Below are 23,034 nucleotides of genomic sequence, written 5' to 3' on the forward strand. Positions count from 1 at the left end.
CACGCGCGCGCGCACACACACACACATTCTTAGAAACCCTGAGGGGACAAGGGTGCCTGGGCTGTATCCAAAACCACATTCCACACACTACATGTTAATAAACGCGACTCACCGCAGCAGTTTACAGCATGAGCACGGGTCCGCCCACTTTTATGGATTCTGCAATACTCAGATGTGGATGTGGATGTGGATATGGATATGGATGTGGATGTGGATGTGGATACGGATGTGGATGTGGATATGGATAAGGATGTGGATATGGATGTGGATATGGATAAGGATGTGGATATGGATGTGGATATGGATAAGGATGTGGATATGGATGTGGATATGGATGTGGATATGGATAAGGATGTGGATATGGATGTGGATATGGATGTGGATATGGATAAGGATGTGGATATGGATAAGGATGTGGATACGGATGTGGATACGGATAAGGATGTGGATATGGATGTGGATACGGATACGGATGTGGATATGGATGTGGATATGGATACGATATGATATAAAATACGACATGTAGTGGTGGGGGTAATAAGCGGTTTGTACTCAGATCAGCTGCTTGCCTTTGAGGAAACTTCAAATGAAAGTGTATTTGAGTGACTCACTGAAATGTCAGTATGCAGCTGATGGAAAGACTAACCAGCAATTTCCACATGAAACTGGTCATGTGGAAATTCACTCCCAGTGTTCCCGGTATAAACTCTGGATCCACTGCCACCTCACTCCCAGTGTTCCCGGTATAAACTCTGGATCCACTGCCACCTAACTCCCAGTGTTCCCGGTATAAACTCTGGATCCACTGCCACCTCACTCCCAGTGTTCCCAGGATAAACTCTGGATCCACTCCCACCTCACTCCCAGTGTTCCCGGTATGTATTCTGGATCCACTGCCACCTAACTCCCAGTGTTCCCAGGATAAACTCTGGATCCACTGCCACCTCACTCCCAGTGTTCCCGGTATAAACTCTGGATCCACTGCCACCTCACTCCCAGTGTTCCCAGGATAAACTCTGGATCCACTCCCACCTCACTCCCAGTGTTCCCGGTATGTATTCTGGATCCACTGCCACCTCACTCCCAGTGTTCCCAGGATAAACTCTGGATCCACTCCCACCTCACTCCCAGTGTTCCCGGTATGTATTCTGGATCCACTGCCACCTAACTCCCAGTGTTCCTGGTATAAACTCTGGATCCACTGCCACCTCACTCCCAGTGTTCCCAGGATAAACTCTGGATCCACTCCCACCTCACTCCCAGTGTTCCGGGTATGTATTCTGGATCCACTGCCACCTCACTCCCAGTGTTCCCGGTATAAACTCTGGATCCACTCCCACCTCACTCCCAGTGTTCCCGGTATAAACTCTGGATCCACTCCCACCTCACTCCCAGTGTTCCCGGTATAAACTCTGGATCCACTCCCACCTCACTCCCAGTGTTCCCGGTATGTATTCTGGATCCACTGCCACCTAACTCCCAGTGTTCCCGGTATAAACTCTGGATCCACTGCCACCTCACTCCCAGTGTTCCCGGTATAAACTCTGGATCCACTGCCACCTCACTCCCAGTGTTCCCGGTATAAACTCTGGATCCACTGCCACCTCACTCCCAGTGTTCCCAGGATAAACTCTGGATCCACTCCCACCTCACTCCCAGTGTTCCCGGTATAAACTCTGGATCCACTCCCACCTCACTCCCAGTGTTCCCGGTATAAACTCTGGATCCACTGCCACCTCACTCCCAGTGTTCCCGGTATAAACTCTGGATCCACTGCCACCTCACTCCCAGTGTTCCCGGTATAAACTCTGGATCCACTGCCACCTCACTCCCAGTGTTCCCAGGATAAACTCTGGATCCACTCCCACCTCACTCCCAGTGTTCCCGGTATGTATTCTGGATCCACTGCCACCTCACTCCCAGTGTTCCCGGTATAAACTCTGGATCCACTCCCACCTCACTCCCAGTGTTCCCGGTATAAACTCTGGATCCACTCCCACCTCACTCCCAGTGTTCCCGGTATGTATTCTGGATCCACTGCCACCTCACTCCCAGTGTTCCCGGTATAAACTCTGGATCCACTCCCACCTCACTCCCAGTGTTCCCGGTATAAACTCTGGATCCACTCCCACCTCACTCCCAGTGTTCCCGGTATAAACTCTGGATCCACTGCCACCTCACTCCCAGTGTTCCCGGTATAAACTCTGGATCCACTCCCACCTCACTCCCAGTGTTCCCGGTATAAACTCTGGATCCACTCCCACCTCACTCCCAGTGTTCCCGGTATAAACTCTGGATCCACTGCCACCTCACTCCCAGTGTTCCCAGGATAAACTCTGGATCCACTCCCACCTCACTCCCAGTGTTCCCGGTATGTATTCTGGATCCACTGCCACCTCACTCCCAGTGTTCCCGGTATAAACTCTGGATCCACTCCCACCTCACTCCCAGTGTTCCCGGTATAAACTCTGGATCCACTGCCACCTCACTCCCAGTGTTCCCGGTATAAACTCTGGATCCACTGCCACCTCACTCCCAGTGTTCCCGGTATAAACTCTGGATCCACTGCCACCTCACTCCCAGTGTTCCCAGGATAAACTCTGGATCCACTCCCACCTCACTCCCAGTGTTCCCGGTATAAACTCTGGATCCACTCCCACCTCACTCCCAGTGTTCCCGGTATAAACTCTGGATCCACTCCCACCTCACTCCCAGTGTTCCCGGTATAAACTCTGGATCCACTGCCACCTCACTCCCAGTGTTCCCGGTATAAACTCTGGATCCACTGCCACCTCACTCCCAGTGTTCCCGGTATAAACTCTGGATCCACTGCCACCTAACTCCCAGTGTTCCCGGTATAAACTCTGGATCCACTGCCACCTCACTCCCAGTGTTCCCAGGATAAACTCTGGATCCACTCCCACCTCACTCCCAGTGTTCCCGGTATGTATTCTGGATCCACTGCCACCTAACTCCCAGTGTTCCCAGGATAAACTCTGGATCCACTGCCACCTCACTCCCAGTGTTCCCGGTATAAACTCTGGATCCACTGCCACCTCACTCCCAGTGTTCCCAGGATAAACTCTGGATCCACTCCCACCTCACTCCCAGTGTTCCCGGTATGTATTCTGGATCCACTGCCACCTCACTCCCAGTGTTCCCGGTATAAACTCTGGATCCACTCCCACCTCACTCCCAGTGTTCCCGGTATGTATTCTGGATCCACTGCCACCTAACTCCCAGTGTTCCTGGTATAAACTCTGGATCCACTGCCACCTCACTCCCAGTGTTCCCAGGATAAACTCTGGATCCACTCCCACCTCATTCCCAGTGTTCCGGGTATGTATTCTGGATCCACTGCCACCTCACTCCCAGTGTTCCCGGTATAAACTCTGGATCCACTCCCACCTCACTCCCAGTGTTCCCGGTATAAACTCTGGATCCACTCCCACCTCACTCCCAGTGTTCCCGGTATAAACTCTGGATCCACTCCCACCTCACTCCCAGTGTTCCCGGTATGTATTCTGGATCCACTGCCACCTAACTCCCAGTGTTCCCGGTATAAACTCTGGATCCACTGCCACCTCACTCCCAGTGTTCCCGGTATAAACTCTGGATCCACTCCCACCTCACTCCCAGTGTTCCCGGTATAAACTCTGGATCCACTGCCACCTCACTCCCAGTGTTCCCAGGATAAACTCTGGATCCACTCCCACCTCACTCCCAGTGTTCCCGGTATAAACTCTGGATCCACTCCCACCTCACTCCCAGTGTTCCCGGTATAAACTCTGGATCCACTGCCACCTCACTCCCAGTGTTCCCGGTATAAACTCTGGATCCACTCCCACCTCACTCCCAGTGTTCCCGGTATAAACTCTGGATCCACTGCCACCTCACTCCCAGTGTTCCCAGGATAAACTCTGGATCCACTCCCACCTCACTCCCAGTGTTCCCGGTATGTATTCTGGATCCACTGCCACCTCACTCCCAGTGTTCCCGGTATAAACTCTGGATCCACTCCCACCTCACTCCCAGTGTTCCCAGTATAAACTCTGGATCCACTCCCACCTCACTCCCAGTGTTCCCGGTATGTATTCTGGATCCACTGCCACCTCACTCCCAGTGTTCCCGGTATAAACTCTGGATCCACTCCCACCTCACTCCCAGTGTTCCCGGTATAAACTCTGGATCCACTCCCACCTCACTCCCAGTGTTCCCGGTATAAACTCTGGATCCACTGCCACCTCACTCCCAGTGTTCCCGGTATAAACTCTGGATCCACTGCCACCTCACTCCCAGTGTTCCCAGGATAAACTCTGGATCCACTCCCACCTCACTCCCAGTGTTCCCGGTATAAACTCTGGATCCACTCCCACCTCACTCCCAGTGTTCCCGGTATAAACTCTGGATCCACTGCCACCTCACTCCCAGTGTTCCCGGTATAAACTCTGGATCCACTGCCACCTCACTCCCAGTGTTCCCAGGATAAACTCTGGATCCACTCCCACCTCACTCCCAGTGTTCCCGGTATGTATTCTGGATCCACTGCCACCTCACTCCCAGTGTTCCCGGTATAAACTCTGGATCCACTCCCACCTCACTCCCAGTGTTCCCGGTATAAACTCTGGATCCACTGCCACCTCACTCCCAGTGTTCCCGGTATAAACTCTGGATCCACTGCCACCTCACTCCCAGTGTTCCCGGTATAAACTCTGGATCCACTGCCACCTCACTCCCAGTGTTCCCGGTATAAACTCTGGATCCACTCCCACCCTGACCAGGATAAAGCACTTACTCAAGATGAATAAACAAATGATGGCAACCAAAATAAAGCAGCTCTCTCAAACCAATCAGGATTTTGAGTTTAATCACTTTTGCTTTACTAGCATGACCTGACTTGTCTTGTCCATTTTGTCTATTCAAACTCAAACCTTAAATTATAAACTAAACAGCCTAAGTGCACTCAACCTATTAATGACATTTACTATATAAGTAATTAAACTTTTGTGGGAAAATAATTAGTTCCATGGTGGCATGATACAGCCTGACGCAAAGTGGATGTACTGTTAGCACCCTGAAGTTGATTATTATGACCTGAACCTGTTTGATTTTTCTTATAGCTCAGCGATTTGCCAGTGATTGTATTTTTTTATTAGTTAATGAATATTTTAAACCCTTTATAATTACATTTTATAGTTACTTTTAATAGCTACAATAAATTGTGAACCCTCCACGAGACTGGTTAGTTCCTGTTCTGACTTTATAGCAATGATAAACAGTCGTGGTCAATAATTTTAATAATGTATAATCATTGATATGGTGACATTTCTGTAAGGAGACATTTATTTAATATGTATGGAAGAAGTCTCCAGTGTCAGTGCTTTGTAACTGTCAGTAACTGACAGAGGAATGTGTGCTTTCTGGGTTCTTGGTGCAATGACATGCTGTTTTTTGTCTAACTAACTTTAAGAGAGAGAATAAAAGAGAGGCTGGTGAGGGGATGACTGTTTACAGCTGACAAAGTAAGTGATAACAGGGACTTCCTAGTCTCACAGAGGTTCCGCACCTGTTGTTCAGTAATAATTAAAAAGGTGTAATCATGTTCAAATGATTGGAATAAAACACTTCGGGATGTGCTGTTATTGGAAAATGTGTAATTAAATGTGTATGGATTGCATAATAGACCTCCCAGAGATGTGATGTGAAGCCTGAATTGAAGTGGTCACATCCCTGCTTTGAAAGAACCATATTATTCTGTAGAAAATGAACAAAATCTTCATTTACTGGTTTACCAGCACACAAGGATAACTACGAAACATCGCCAACTGGCTTTCACTGTAGCTTAAAGTCACTGCAAAAAAACAAAACAAAACAAAAAAAAAGAAGTAGTAAATCATGGAGTCACAATTGTAGCTCCAGATGTTGAACATCGCCACTGAATATAGAAGTAGTAGTAGGATATATCTGGTTCTGTTTAAATGAGCCACAAGTGAGGTGGGTGAAATCTACAGCTTTACTAAAGCAGCCAGTGGATTATTATTATTATTATTATTATTATTATTATTATTTAAAGTCTCGTTAAACTCAGCTTCTTAGAAGGTTTTTTAAAAATGGCTTTCTTTGAACACTAGATGTCGCCATCTCACACTACTTCAGAATACTGACTACAAGCTTTTCTAAGCCTTGCTTCTTGTATTAGAATAAAAAATAATAAATAAATAAGGCACAAAACTCTCTCACTCACTCTCACACACACACACACACACACACACACACACACACACACACACACACACACACAAAGAAGAGAATGCAGGAAATTGCTGAGTGTGTGTTTAATTCAGGGCTATATCCAGCATGAAGCAGAGATCCAGTGCACACCACTGTTCTCATAAGCAGGTTCATATTCAGCATTCTGTTCATCTGTACATTAGGAGTAGAACTCGAGCGTCCTGCAAACACGCCACTGAACATCTCTGGGATGAACTGGAACGCTGACTGTACACCAGACGTCCTCCCCCAACATCATTGTGCCTGATCTCTTTAATGATCTTGTGGTTGAATCTAGATTAAAGCTTTCCCAGAAGAGTGGAGGGTATTAGAACAGCAAAAAAAGGGGACTAAATCAGCAAATAGGCAGATGTTCAATGATTAGGTGTCCACAAACATTTGGCCATAGTGTAGCATAAATATATGATTATTAAAAGTCTTTGCATGTGCATATTTTAGACTCTTGACCAAAAAAATTAATCTCTGCCATGGACTTCTAGTCTCTTAAAGTTACGCTGCCATCATGTGGCGATTAAGAGTAATGTGTAACGTTTACTGCAGTGAGATGTTTCCAAAATTGATTATCTGAGAAAGAGCAGTAAGTCATTTGATTGTGTAAGGAAAAGCACCACTGGCATGGGGTTATTGTTATAAGAAAATAATCAACAATTCAGTGGGATTATGAAGTTACAGGTGATACCCTGAAGCAGATTATTTTCCAATAATAGCATGGAAGTGTTTTACTCCTCTTACGGCACAGCAATACGTCAAGGGTTACACTTTCTTTATTATTACTTAATGACATGTAATTTTACTCATTTATAGTTGCATTTAATGTTGTGAACATCCATGAGGGGGAAGAAAAAAAAAGAAAAAAAAAAAAAAAAAAAAAAAAAAAAAAGAAGACAGCTTGTCCTGTTACAGAGGAACCAGGAAGTGCAAAATCCTCTGTCCTGAAGAATTTCCTGCGGTGGACAACGTACTGACTGTTACACTGGAGACTCTTTCCATAAATGTTAATCTTCTCCTTACAGAAAAGCTCACCAAAACGATTATTAATTTTTCCTTTCTTAAATTAAAATCAATTTATTATGAAACTGTAAATTTATTGTTAAAACAGTCCCTGTTGATCAACTGTTACTACAGAGATGATAATGTATTAGAGCGGGCATGTTAATATTAATATACAGTAATCCTGTGACTTGAGTTACATCTGAGTTACATTCAGAACTATTGTCAGAGATGCTGTTATAGAAGATTAATCAACACCTTGCAACCAATCAGAATCAAGAAATATTGTGTGGAAAAAATCTGATATTGGAATAAAGCTGGAAATAATACATGGATGAATTCATTTAGGCAAGACAAAAAATAAAAATAAACCACAACACTCAACTACCAAACATCACACATTTAATAATCGTCAGAGGTTTAGACCATGGGACAAAAATACACATCTCAACATTATGTCTTTAGGTGAACATGATTAAAGATGATATGCAGATTGCTTTTGAAAAGATCCTATAAAAATATCAACAACTCCAAAGATTTCAAACCAATTCTGAACTTAGGAGAAATAGTTACCAGGTTATCGGAGAAAGCGGTCGAGTTTAGAGCCCTTACGGAGAAAAATAAACAAATCCAATACACACACTATGCAAAGAAGACGCGCGATCGTTCAAAGCCCTGGTTTATACGATATAAAGCTGTAATCTGTGCTTAGACCAAATAACACTTTGCTAATCAGAGAGGGGGTTTAGAAAAATAATTTAATGTATAGACTTGGACGGTAATACACCTGAGAATAAATCCTCCACCTTTGCCGGACGTGGCGTTTCGGAGCTCACTTCCTCTTGCGTGGGCTTTTATCAGAGTCCAGCTTCCTCTCTTCAGAGTTCTCCTTCCTGCCTCCTCGGCTGGAGGCACCGCGGCTTTTCTCAGAGGGTTCGGTGTGGTCTCTGGGTTTCTTACTCTTCTGTTCGGGTACAGCAGATCTGGGTTTGGTGCCTTTAGTGCTCCTGGTCCGAGAGAACAAGGCTTTGATGAGGAGGACGGAGACCACGGTGGCGAACAGGCTTGAAGTCAGCAGGTGTCCAGAAAGACCCTTAGCCCGGCTTTGGAGCAAACTCAGAGCCTGTGATAGAGGTGTGTCGGAAACAGGCTGGACTGGGAAATCCTCCTGAATGAACACACACACACACACACACACACACACACGCACACGCACACACACACAAACAGCATATCCAACATTAACAACATAACATTTACCAACAATACAATGAGATATTAAAACAACTGGCGTCATAGCAACAGGATACAATATGATAGCTAAAGCTACTACATTATGAGATGTGATAATTTCCTGTAGCTTAGTCTGTACTACGTCATCGTTTCTATCGTAACAACATAGACAGGGACTTGGTGGATGATCCATATATCATTAACTGAGATTAAAAACGTGTGTAATTGTTGATAAGGTGAAGTAACTGGAAAGAATTAACTTCGGAGCGGTAAGAGTGTCTCCGCTTCGGGTCATGCTGCATCACACCGCCGAATTTTTGAATATTGTCCTACATCATCACAACCCCGTGTGTTTTATCCCTTACATATGAAAAACTTGGGGAAACTCATGAAGATTAATGAAGACGCTCGCATTACCTTAAGTCCAGCTTCACTCAGCAACTCATCAAGTGCAGGGTCACCCAAGTGCACTGTGGGAAAGAATTCCCTCACATACTGCCGGTTCCACCACGTCAGTGCTTCCGTCCTGCCACATAATACAATAACCCATGGCTTTGAGGACAACACAAAATAGGACTGATCAGAAAACAGATTAAGAGCGGCTTCCTGTAACATGAAGTGAGTTTCCTGCAGGGCTGCAACTAACCATTATTTTCATAAGCGATCATTCGGCTGATTACACACACACAGATATTTTTGCATTGAATTAAACTACAGTCCTAAATTAATAATAAAAACTCCCTTTCACTCACCGTGTGTTTTCTGTTCCTCACTGTCTTTAGGCATATTGTTTTACTTCTGTTTATTTTGATCATACAGTTTTAGACATTACAGATCTTATTCGCGCTCCCACTCATCACCGTGTCTACACTGCGAGTGAGGAACGACGCGGCCTCCTTACTAACAGATCGCTCCTGTTCTAATAAACGACAGAAGTCACACTGCAAGCGTGCAAATAACAACAATAAACTGGAATTAAACCAAATCTTGTAAGCAACTTGTACCAGTTTCCGCGACCCCTTGCACAGAGGAACATATTGGATATAAACAAGTTTGTGCTCGTGCATCATTGTCGTGCTTCCGTGCTACACAAGCGCCGCTTTGTAAAGTTCGCGGGTTACAGTCTTCTCCGCGGTGTTTAATATAAAACGCCCCCCCTGCCTTAGAGGACTTGGAGATCACACACTTTCTTCTTCAGTCACTGTCTGATTACGTCTCCGTCTGATGGTGACGGGAGGTCATGTTGGGAATAAAATATAACGCTAACAAACAGTAAACTGACACTGGACACTGGGTATCTGCTAAAGCTAGCGGCGTCACGTTACACACGTATGACATCATAGCCATCGACTGGGAAGCGGCTTATAATTCCGGTTAGTAAAAAACCGCTAGTGTTCCATTTGAGACGATATTACCTTTCTAAAATTCATACACTAGATTGTAGAGTACACAGTGCATAGTGTAAGCATAGAGTACATCATTTGGGACACAATTTTAGTATTTAGAAGCGTGTTTGCAGAACAGAAGTGACGTAATGAGTAAGCGTATCCCGTGCCGCACGTAGACCGACTAATCGATAATGCGATTCCTTGACAATGAGTTTAATAATCGATTATTATCTATTTTATCGATTAGTTGTTGCAGCTCTAGTTTCCTGTATGTGTTGTAAGGATCGAACTGGAGACCCTGGAGCTATGAGGCAGCAATGCTCCACTCTGTGCCCCCACATTGTGAAAAAGTAACCACTGCGTATGTAAATATAAAGCCTGACTGTGATGGTGTGAACGCGGTGCTCGACTCACCCGTCCTCAGGAGTGTGGGTGAAACGGTAGTGGTAGACTTTAGCCCTGATGAAAGCTGGTGGTTTGGAGCTGAAAGGATACTGAGCTTCATCCACCTGCAGCAGACTCACCACTACAGTAAACACACACACACACACACACACACACACACACACACACACACACACACACACACAGAGAGAGAGAGAGAAAACTCAAGAACACTTTCACTGGCTTTCAATAAATCAGTCTGTTAACCCGAGTACACATTTTGCTTTCCGTCTTGCGAGACGTGTGAATGCATCAGACACTAAACTCAGCGATTATAGTCGTAGTTACTGGAAACTCTGAGGTGATTTGAGCCGCATCACGCCACTGATCATTTTACTTTAACAGCATTCCCCCAAGTGTTTTATTCATTACATGCATGTATATGAAATGCAGCATGTCCTGTTTAATAAATATAACTGAACTAAACTTCATTAGTCAGTGAGAACTGTTCGATAATGTACTCTGACTTCTGGAGCATCCTGTAGTGTCTGTGTTAACTCACCATCCTGTTTGCCCTCCAGCAGGCGCTGGATCAGGCCTGTAAACCAGGGGTTCTGGTCATGGTTTTCTCGAGCAGCTTCCCACAGCAGCCAGTCTAACCGCGGCTCGTGAGGCCCGAAAACTGCAGGAACTCCACTCGTACTGCCCGGCTTATACATGAAGCTCAGCTCCTGTAAGATACACAGACCGATTTAAGAGTCTGTATCAGGAAAGACGCAGAGCAGACAATAAAGCCACGACGATGCTCTCTACTGGGAATAGACCAACACGCTAAGGATGAAATCGAGCAGAAAATTAGCATTAGCCAAGTGTGTTGAAATGTAGTGATCTAGCTGATATATTAACTAGACTTACAATCTTATTCGCATAGGGAAAAAAAAGTCGCATTTTATCAATTACATGTACAGTCAGCCAGGTTATAGATTTAAAATTCCTCTAAATCCTAAAAGGCAAAAGCACAACAGGCTTGTTGCTCATTTTCTATTAGGTAGAAGTTATGTGTAATCTAAAAAGGTTCTTAGCGTCCATGTTTTCCTTCCATAAGCCATGGGTAATGTCCGTTCTTACCTTCCATGTTTTCTTATCCATGCTGCCTTCGAGGACGATCTCAGGCCGTCCTGCAGGAGGAATCATTCTATGCGGAATACCATATGAACTGACGAGGTGAAACTTTTCCACAGCTTCAAAGGCCTCCCTCACCTTGGGTATGATTTTGCTGGACATTCCTCCCATGGCACTGTACGGAACCTTGAGAGGATAAACAAAACAACTATTAACTTGCAGCACTGTTTTGAGGAGTAGTGAATATTAATGAAGCTTTTTTTTTTTGCACCCACAGAAAATTACAAGTGAGATGAATGAGAGCTAATACTGTACATACAAACTAGAATCACAATAATACCTAACCAGAGGGGTATGAGAACACCTCTGACCAGATATTTGGGCAGTCCATTAACCAAAATATCCAACCGACAGTGTAACGTGGCCAGAAATTATCCCGAAAGTATGCTTACAAAGAATAGCACAGCTGTTAATAAGAAATTGCACATGTAAACGTTTTTACTATCCACATCTTAGCTGAAACAGATGAGCGACGGCTTTTATACCCACACAAGCGCCTGGTGGTTACCATAAAACCCCGTATAAATAGGACGTTTGTGACCATTTCCAGCCAAAAAGGTTCCAGTGTTGTCTCTAATAAATAAATATAGTTCTCTAAATGTTAGAATTATATATATATATATATATATATATATATATATATATATATATATATATATATATATATATATATATATATATATATAGTTTGCGCTTTACTGTTCTGTTTTTATTATTTTCATTAATTCATTGTAAAATTATTATCTGGACACTTTATTCCACAGGACATCTACCTTACTTACTGATCTACAGATAAGGATGTCTTAGTAGTATTTGGTGTCTCTCTGGGATCAATCAATCCATCATTCATTCCATCAAACCATCAATCCATCATTCAAGCCATCAAATCAAAGCATCCAACCATCAGTCAATCTATTATTCAATCCATCCAACCATCCATCAAATCCATCCATTAATCCATTCACCCATCAAATCAAACCATCCAACTATCACTATCATTCAATCCATCCAACCCTTGCCTTCAATCCATCCATCCATCAGACCACCAATCCATCCATCATTCAAGCCATCAATCCATCCATCAAATCAAAGCATCCAACCATCAATCAATCCATCCAAACATCCATCAAATCCATCCATTATTCAATCCATCCATCCATCAATATATTATTCAATCATCCAACCATCCATCCATTCTTCAATCCATCAATCTAGCCAGCAAATGAAACCATCCAACCACCAATCAATCAATCTATCATTCAATCCATCCAACCATCAAATCAAATCATCCGACCATCCACCCATTTTTCAATCCATCCAACCATCCTTCAATCCATCCATCCATCCAAGTACCCTTTTTAGTGTATTTTTGAGTGTTAACTCATAGCAGCGCACTACCAGTGTTAAAATGCAGAGCTCCTATGCCAAATGTGTACAGGTTTGCAAGGTTGTTCATCCAGTGCAGAGGTAATAAAACAGAATATTAAAACCTGTTTTAGAACGATTAATATTTCTGCATCGTTACGTACAAGGCTGAGGGAGAAAACCCCGACGACAGCAACAGTGAACGTGAGCCACTGGATGATCGCCCACAGCTTGCCCAGGACGCCTCGTACATACAAGCACCTAGGAAAGTCAGACAGCGCAGAGAGGTTTGCAATTATTGTAATATTCATACCACCTGATCATCATTCTTCATGATTAGCTTTACAGTGGAGTTAAAAAAAATAATTTTAAAAAAAATTTATAAAAAAGGAAATGAAGATGGGGAAAAACTTCTTACTTAAGCAGGGCAGCTACAACTTCCCAAGTCAGGGAAAGCACTCCGATCCAAATGCTAGGAAACTGGATCTGGCTCACAAAGTCATTAAAGCGTTCTTGGGAAAAGGCTGTAATGAAGAAATACCAATGGACATCATATCAGCAGACAGGAGAAAAATTTATAAAAACGTATGAATCGTTATCAACATAACTAAATGCATATGTCTTGAAGCTGACTAGTATACATTAAAGAAATTGTAAAGGTTGGTGGATTGGTATGGTATAATGGAATAAAACACGTTAGGATGTGCTGCTATTGTTATTGTTTTGTGAGGATAAATGAAGTGTTGGGCTCGTCACCGCTCACGGCCAGAAGTAGCCTTTGATTTTTTTTAGGTGTAGTGTGGTGTTGTGGGGAACAAACCAAGCTAGATAAAGATGATTGACACAGGAAGGTGGTCTAAGGCTAGCACGAGTGACTTTTCTACTCTCCGTCTAGTCATACTCAATCATTGCTTTAATTTACATTAACTAATGCAATCATGGTGAATTGTCCTGATTAACAGTTGCATAACTTGACACCTATAGCACCACAGTCAGCCACTGCATTTGATTGACCCTTTTGCCCTTCTGACTAGCTGGACTCGCTCAAAGTAGATCAAATTATGTTCTTAGAAGTTGTAGAGTCTGGCTGTCCTGACTGAGAGCTCACGGGCTAATGAACGTTTAGTGCAAATACAATGCAAGGTCAGAACTGACACGCATTGGTGACTACACGTGTCCAAAAGAAAAGAAAGAAAGAGATAGCTAGACAGATATACATCTCCTTTGCCTTCATAACAGGCTCTGATTTGTCTTTTTCAGATCAGAAGACAGAAGCGTCATGGCAAAACGCTGACTTTGAACCTGTTGATTTCGGATCGTTGTCTTGCTGCAGGATTTTCAGTTTTTTGTAGATAAATTGCAATATAGCACATTTTCTGTCACCCCACCAATATATCAGACACCTAGGGGGACACAATCTTTTGCATTGAACTGTAGCTTATTTGAGTTAGAAGATAAACTGAATGTGTATCATGATAGACGTGGGCAAAAACAGCAAAGCGTGACAGGGTATGGCAATTCTATACCAATACAGAGAGCCTGAATTTAAACGTTGACTCACTTGGTTTAGATGTCACAATCTTCTTTTCCCAATTGATCTCCAGTTTGAAGAACATTACTGCACTGAAAATAATGAGGAGATGGACGACGAGCCTGAAAAGAAAATTCAGACTTGAGACCAAAAACTGGCCCCAAGCTGAAAGAAAACAAAACAACAAACCAAAAAAAAACAAAAACATATGGACACACAGAGAGAGAGAGAGAGAGAGAGAGAAACATGAATTAATTACAATTCTGGGATTCCCCCTCCACATGCTTTACCCACTTTAGTGAATGCAGTAAAGTTTTAGTCAAAGTAAAATCATACTCTTAGTCTTGGCCTTCTTCTTGGAGACTGGCGAGCAGTCCAACACCTCATCATCCAGCAGAGAGAAGCTCAGTGCGATGGTCAGCAGGTGGAAAAGGCTGCAGCCACCTAACAGGATGTTACAGAGCTGGAGAACCACCTGGAAAACAGAAGTACAAAGAAAACAATAGCAAGAAAATGACAACAAATTGAGATTCTTTATTAAGCAAGGAATAACTCACTTGGTGCATGCAGTTACAAGGAGATTATCAATGATGCATGAAGCAGAGTTACTCTAACCCAGAAGTTGCCCAATAAAAGCAATTTGCCAATTATCCATTAAAATATGACATCATACTTTTTATTCATTAATAGTTACATTTAGTTTGTAACATGTAACACACATGCCTTACCAGAATGGAAAAGGCACTGAGTCTTAATCCACGAACAGGAATGAAGAACATCAGTAGAGGAACGGCAATCTCAACTGCTAACATGCAAACCGCACCGAGCCTTGACAACCAATCAGGAAGCTGATGTGTGTACCAGGCCAAGGGGGTGGGAGTTGCTTGGGTGTCATAATGCCGACTCAGTGCTGCGAAAAGGGATTAGCGAATCGTGTAAGGATGTTCTGAAACCTCACACAAAATAAAACCTAAATTTAGGCTCTTTCTAGGTTTGTCCAAAACACAAATACACACCGGTGAGGTCCCACCAGCACGGGTCACCACTGGCCAGCTTGCTCACCCCGGTGCAAAACACGACCCTGAAGAGCAGCCAGCGGGTCAACCAGAAGGTCACAGAATCGTGTGGAGCAGAGGACCTTCGAAGTAAACCCCATGGCGCGACCAGGAAGGCCAGAAACCCTGCCTCCAACAGAAGACTGTCCCTAAAAATGGAGAACAAATTACGGAAAACTGCACAAAACACTCAGGATCTGAACAGGATGGACAACAAACAGGTGTGTCTGTACCAATCACTATATTATATATTTTTTTTAATGTGTGTGTGATAAATACACACACGGAAATTTTTTCAGTAAATATATTTCCAATTAAGTTATTCACATGACATTTTCGACAGACGTTGGTATTAACTCAAGAACTCCACATTTATAAAGAAATCCAAACATTAAAGTCCATAAATAAAGTTATGTGTAATAAAGTGGAATGACACGGGGGAAAAAGTATTGAAGACGCTAACTGAAATGTATTTAATACTTAGTGCAGAAGCTTTTGCTTATAATGACAGCTTCAAGACGCTTCCTGTATGAAGAAATTAAATTAGCCGCAGTATTCAGGTGTGATTTTGGAAAATTCTTCTAAACATATTGTCTTTAAATGTTGTCTTAAATCTTTAAATTTAAAGATTTAAGTCATTATGTTTAAGTCTTTAAATCAGTTGGATTCGAGTCAGGTGATTGACTGGGCCATTCCAACACCTTGATTTTTTTTCTCTGAAACCAGTTGAGAGTTTCCTTTGCTGTATGCTCAGGATCGTTGTCCTGCTGGAAGCTCCACCCACGTCTCATCTTCATCCTCCTCCTCCTGGTGGATGGCAGCAGATTCTTCTCAAGTGTGCAGTGTCATTTCTTCTCCAGACATGGTGTGAAGTATGACAGCCAAAAAGTTCAATTTTGCTCTCGTCTGACCAGACTACACTCTCCCAGTATTTCATATTCTTGTCCAAATGAGTTGCAGCAAACTTTAAACGAGCTTCGACATGCCTTTTCTTTAGTAATGGAGTCTTGCGGGGTGAGCGTGAGCAGTGTAGTGCATTGCCTATTGTTTTCTCTGTGACGATGGCACCTGCTGCCCCCAAGTGTTTCTGGAGCTCTTTCCGAGTGGTCCTTGGCTCTTGGGCTAATCTTCTGACTATTCTTCTGACTCTCTGGTCAGAAATCTTGCGAGGAGTTCCTGTGCGTGTCCGGTTGATGACGGAGTGATGTTGCTTCCACTTGTGGATAACGGCCCCAATGGTGCTTACTGGAGGATTCAGAAGTTGTGAAATACGTCTGTATCCGATTCCATCAATATGTTTCTCAACAATAAGGTTGTGAAGGTCTTGCGAGAGCTCTTTGCTTTTACCCATCATGAGATGTTTCTTGTGTGACACCTTGGTAATGAAAAGCATTTTTATAGACCATTAATTTACTAACCCTACTGTTATTAATTTACACAAATAGGTGGTATTACTTGCCTTGGAGAACAGGTTTTTCGTAGCGTGTTCAATTCTTTTTTCCCGTGAAATTCCACTTTATTACACATAACTATTTATAGACTTTAATGTTGTGAATTCTTTATATTTACAGATTTCTTGAGTTAATACTGATGTCTGGTGAAAATTTCATGTGAATAGCCTCATCGGAAATATATTTACTGAAAAAAAAAAATGTTGACATGTCCAATACTTATTTCCCACTTTGTGTGTATATTTATCTATATGTGTATGTGTGTGTGTGTGTGCTTCCATTCAGTAACATGGGAATGGTTAAAAAGTGTAACACAGGCAGCCACTAGATGACATTTGGTTCCCGGTCATAACTTCCACCCATACATACATATAAAATCATTGGCATGCACTGGCAAGTTTGATTAGTCTGTTACTCAGACACACACACTATCAACATGCTGAAGATTTGAACTGCAATTTTATTTAAACAGCTGGTAGATGGAATGATTGTCAATCTTGCAGTAATCCGTCCTGAGGTACCAGGAAACCATTATTGAAAAATTGATGCAGCAATGTTGATTTAATGATGGACAACTTACATTTCATTTGGATTTATATTCTGTTAATATTGATGTGACATTCAGTCTGGCTTTGCAACTTGTTCAATAAGTAACCGGAGAATACAAAAAATAGGTGACGTAAAGGACTCACCACTCGGAGTGAAGGAAATCTCCCCCAACCTGCCAAAAAAACAAACAAACAAACAAACAAACACTAATTGCAACCTGAAATCTACATGGCTAATAAATCTAGCTAAAAACAACATGTCCATGCACCAGTCCCCTATTTTAAACTGGAAGGATTCACTGCCACTTTGCGTGTGCACTAAACACAAGAGAAACGAGTATTAGGTCATGCACATGTAGACACAGTTACCTTGCATGCCTTGGTATTTTAGCCTATATGCTAAATATCTGGAGAGTATGCTCATTAACCAAATATATCATTATTACTCACTCACACGTTGAGTAGAAAATGATTTGTTTCCCCCGATGCAAAATAGAGTTACTGTTTCCACGCAGAGGTTTTTATTTATTAAAGAATGACCTCATTCTTTCTATCCATTCCTCTAATAACGTTAATTAGACAAACAAAATGCAGCTCAACAGGTTACCGAAAGCGCAAACGTTCCTCGATCCTGAAGACTTCCCCGTGTTGGAACACTTACATTTACAGCTTTACCTTGGATTTTTACAAAGTGCCGATTTTAAATACATTTTTTTTTTATAAACAAAACTGTTTATGTGGCACATCTACCATACAAGTTATTAACGTAAAAGCAAAACCGTTTTCACACGAATATTGATATAAAACCCTGCGAATTCAATTATAGCCGGCACTACAGTCAGAACTGTCGCTATAGAAAATTAACCATCACTGTTAACCAATCAGAATTGAGAATCCAACAGCGCTGTGGCATCATACGTTTAAAATAGTCATTTACGTCAACATGTTTATTATTTTTTTTCCTGGTTGTGCTGTGATTATCATTACAATTAAGACAACATCGTCCGAAACTGTTGTTACGCAGAAAGAAAAAGAAAAACATTGAACAAATTGGATGATTTTCTCCCTTTTGTTCCTTTTAAATACGCCCAAATCCCAACGGATGCCAAATTTTTTGTTGTTGCGCAATTGTATTCGGTGCGCTATGAACAAACAGGTGTGTAGAGAGAAACTCACAGTGTACAGGGAAAGGTAAAGCGCCCAGAGGCAGAAATAAACCAGACAGTCTCTCAGGCCACTCAGAAGCACGGCTCCCAGGCTCAGCAGCGCCCCCAACAGGCAGATGAGCTCCAGACCCTGCTGAGGTCCGATGCTCAAGGACGGAGCCAGCCACAGGAGTGACGGGATGTCCTTCAGCTTCTCCAGCAGGGGCGTCTGCACTCGAGGTATACGCACTGGCTTTATACCATCCTCTCCATACAGACCTGCACACATTAACACACACGAATCACCTTACAACACATAGCATATAAAGCATATAAAGTCAAGACAACTAAAACGCAGAGATCAATTTGTTCACGTCGGCTCTGCAGAACATTCAGGGCAAAATTAAATACAGACTCCTTCATAAACACATTTACATGCTGTGTATTGAAACATGATAAAATCATTCTTGACCTTTCCTTGTTTTGTTTGGGGTTTTTTTTTTTTTTTTTAAGTTGGCAGACTTTCTACGATGCTCAGTTTCTCATCTGACGTGTATGCATCATTAACTGGATCACGGAAAGGTAAAACATGAAGTGTGGTATGCATTAGTGAGGCTGCATGGGTGAAGAAAATGAGGAAATGTCTCAAATCAAGGAAGCAGTGTAGTACTACTAGCCATATTTTGATTGGATCCTAAAACACTTCCTCAACCTCAGCTAGTGACATGTAGCAATCTTAACTGGAGATGTGAGCGAGATTACTTTAACTCCACTAGCACCGTTAGATTTATTCGTACCTGACCACAGTCTGTTCCAATCAACGTAGTTGGCTCGGTTTCCCAAAATATAAACAAACTTGTGGCCTAATTTAAACCAACACGACCCTGACCAGGCAGCTAAAGAGATGGTGAAGAACATAATCCAGCACACATACGCTCTCACGCTTCATATCTGATGACATACATTTTAAAAAAATCTTCTGCTTAGGTGATGTTTTCTGGCTTCTCACAGGACTGCTCTGGTCTCAATGTGTGCAAAGTGTGAGCAAGCATAAAATTTTTTATTAAAAAAAACAACAATTTTTTTTCCCCCACCAAATGTATTCGTATCCTGTTGAAGCCTTACATCTCTAGTCTAAAGACAACGGATTTAAAAACTTGACAATATCATCCATATGTTTTCCAAAATATTTGATGAAGTTCCAGGTCTGAAAATGGGTGCATTTAATACCATATTTTCCCAGAGCTGTGCAAGAATACGGATTTTCTTTTGAATACTGATTTTCTTTTGCCTAATGCAATGCATGTATTTTACCAAAAAAAAAAAAAAAAAAAAAAAAAAAAAGCATGTTTTTGTACTGTCTTCAAACTATATTTGTTGCTTTGGGAAGCATAGCTAGGTAGAATTACACACATTACACATGGTGTGCTGCTGGATTTGACCCGACTCTGCAAAGCCAATCAGATGCTTCTGAACCTCTGACAAAATGACAGTATAGCTTTCACGAAATTAGTTCCTTTGAGTGTTAAGCACCGCTCGTCCAGTCATACATGATCAGAGTTGATCTGTATGAAAACAACCAGAAGTGAACAGTAAGCTTTTTTACATAATTTTTTTTTTTTGGAAATGTGCCACTCCTTCCCTCTTTCACCTCGTAACACGCAAAGACACGCTCAAGTACAAGGAAAGCGCCATTAAACATGCAGGATCTGTAATATCGAGTGTGTACGTTTAGCAGGTTGGTAATATGCTGTGAGTGTATCTACATGGTAGTGTCTGTGTCATGTGTTTTGTTTTTTTCCCATTTAGCTTTCTCTTAATCCGACAATCACGCCTCGAGCGACCCTACATGCACAAAGGAGACAATTATACTGCTGAGTTTCAACCCTCAAACAAATGCAGATTTAACTGTAGAAACGTTCTGAATTATTCATATCAATACGCAACAAACGTACTGATTTTGATGATGGAACCGTCGACATCGATCGGATCAACGGCTTAGCTTAGTCAGTGTGGCTCCGTTTGGGTTTTGCACTTGGCTTAACGCTCTTCTATTCAAACACAAAATCATTTTAAACCCTGCTAACCCAGTCTGTTCCAGTGTATTCAAACCCAGTAATCAGGAAGGTTCAACATTTTTGCTCTTCCCAACACTCCTGAACCAAACATCTAGTGTTTGTGATTGCTTAGTGAAGTCATCTGAGAGCTGTGACATGAGCGAGAGCAACAATATGGGCTTTCCGGGGGTCCCAGAGAACCAGTTTAGGAAACACTGACCCATTACTCGGATTTCTCCTACGGTTGCAAATGAATTCTGACTCTCTCGTCACTACTATCTCACTGCGGAATGAGCACATGATCGTGCATGATGTTAACAAGCAGGAAGATTACCCCCTCAGCCATGTTATAAATATCGCCGGAATACAACAACCAAGCTTAGTATAAAACGCTGCAACTCTCTGATGACAGAACAAGCAACAAGAGCACGGTTTGCAATTAGACATAATGAAGCCCGGTATTTCCCGTTTCCTGCTATAAAGCTAATACCTTTACTGACGTTTCATTCACTTCAAGTGGCTCTTCCCAAATGCTTTTTTGTGTGCAAAGCATATAGTATATACACAGTACATATACACCATATGGGGAACATGTGGACACCTGACCAATCACACTCATGTGCTTGTTGAACATCTCATTCCAGATTTATTCTGGTATAATAAGTTCGATCTTTCCACTAGATTTTACATTTATGGTATTTAGCAGACGCCCTTATCCAGAGCGATTTACATTTATCTCATTCATACATCTGAGCATTTAAGGTTAAAGGCCTTGCTCAAGGGCCCAACAGTGGCAACTCGGCAGTGCTGGGGTTTGAACTCAGGACTTTCTGAGCAGTAGACTTTAACCACTGAGGCATCACAAGAGCACTAGTCTAGCACAAGAGCAAGGCACTGATGTGTGAGGAGGTCTAGGGTGCAATAAGTGTTCCCATTCATCCCAAAGGTGTTCAGTGGGGTTGAGGTCAGGGCTCTGTGCAGGCCACTCAAGTTCTTCTACTCCAACCTTAACACAGCATGTCTTCACGAAGCTCGCTTTGTGCACAGGGGCATCGTCATGCTGGAACAGGTTCGGGTCTCTCAGTTCCAGTGAAAGGATATTTCTCCTTGTATTGTTCTCCGCTTGAGATCTCGCGTTGCTTGTACTGCATTTCCTCATTTGGATAAAAGCGTCTGCTAAATGTAAAACTGTAATGCCTCATTATGCAAAGACGTTCTATACAGTTGTGGACGTCAAACTTTGTAGTAGCAGATTCTACATGGTCAACAGTACTGATATAAAATTAACAACATGTCCTAGCCACTTAAATGGAGCAGATGGTACCTGAGATTTAAAGAGCGCGTGCAATCCCACAAATCAGACCAAGAGGCATTGGTTATCTTAAGTATTTTAAATGCTTTTTTTTAATGACCGTACAATCACAGGAGTATTAGCCATACACATATTGGGTCAGACTGATCATGTGCTACTTCGCGCAGAAACACTTCTGCTTGAGGGTGACGTCATCGCACACGCAGAGTGATGACGGGTCAGTTTGCTACGCGCTCCTTTTTTTTTTCCTCCTCGTGCCCCCCACTAAAAGAAAGACGTCGCACGCGCTGGGTGTTCTAATCCATTTTATGATCCGATTCCACTTTTATAAACACTACCAGCTCTTATAGTTTATTGCGTTTTGTAAGCAGGTCTGTTTTCCGATGTGCACTCGGCATGGGTTTAGCGTCAGTTTACAGACTGGCATGTGGAGGGGGAAACCCCCCCCAGAATACTAGAAAAGTACAGAACTCAATTTTCATACTTTCCCCGAACAGCACTCGGCTGAATGCACGAGCTCTAGCATGAAAACCCACACGCAGTTCACACAAAAACAAATAGGAAATATTCCGATTTAATGAGCACCGCGCCCAAAGAAAAAAAAAATCTCGTGCATGGCAGAGTGTTACTTCCTACCTGGTATCTGGATGTAGAGAGACGCAAAAGCAAATAAATATATGCTCGCCATGCTCCATAGAAACATTTCCCTTGGGACCAGCACGCCACCCATTTTCCACATTTAATTCCGAGAGATATGGCCGAGCTTTCCGAGAGAGAGAGAGAGAGAAGTGGGATCTTTTTTTTTCAGCGCATGAGCGGGAAGCAACGTTTGGAGTGGCGTGGAAGCGCGTGGGTGGAGTTAATTCCGCACATGGAGGAGCACATGCGCGTGCAGCAGCGACGGCGAGACGTCTGCAAACCGAAACCAGCGCGAGCGCCACGTTGAGTTTGTACTTATATATCCATCCATCCATCCATCCATCCATCCATCTTCAACCGCTTACTCCTTTTTAGGGTCGCGGGGGAGCCTGGAGCCTATCCCAGGAAACATCGGGCGCAAGGCAGGGTTGTACTTATATATTTATGTATTCATTACAGTCCT

General features: G+C 42.8%; 1 protein-coding gene across 1 annotated transcript; it reads right to left on the reverse strand.

Annotated features, from left to right (window-relative positions):
- Positions 1 to 7,666: 7,666 nt before the first annotated feature.
- lmf2b (lipase maturation factor 2b) lies at positions 7,667 to 22,857 on the reverse strand. Its single transcript, XM_017494589.3, has 14 exons — positions 22,569 to 22,857; positions 18,595 to 18,842; positions 17,563 to 17,591; positions 15,381 to 15,568; positions 15,093 to 15,274; positions 14,701 to 14,839; positions 14,395 to 14,529; positions 13,252 to 13,357; positions 12,998 to 13,094; positions 11,415 to 11,594; positions 10,849 to 11,017; positions 10,317 to 10,428; positions 8,932 to 9,040; positions 7,667 to 8,449 (listed from the first exon to the last, which is right to left on the reverse strand). Exons 1-14 carry the CDS (start codon positions 22,669 to 22,671, stop codon positions 8,114 to 8,116), a joined length of 2,133 nt encoding a protein of 710 aa, XP_017350078.1. The 5' UTR covers positions 22,672 to 22,857; the 3' UTR covers positions 7,667 to 8,113.
- Between the last annotated feature and the right edge of the window lie 177 nt (positions 22,858 to 23,034).

This window comes from Ictalurus punctatus, chromosome 19 (genome assembly GCF_001660625.3).
Source record: "Ictalurus punctatus breed USDA103 chromosome 19, Coco_2.0, whole genome shotgun sequence".
Lineage (NCBI taxonomy): Eukaryota > Metazoa > Chordata > Actinopteri > Siluriformes > Ictaluridae > Ictalurus > Ictalurus punctatus.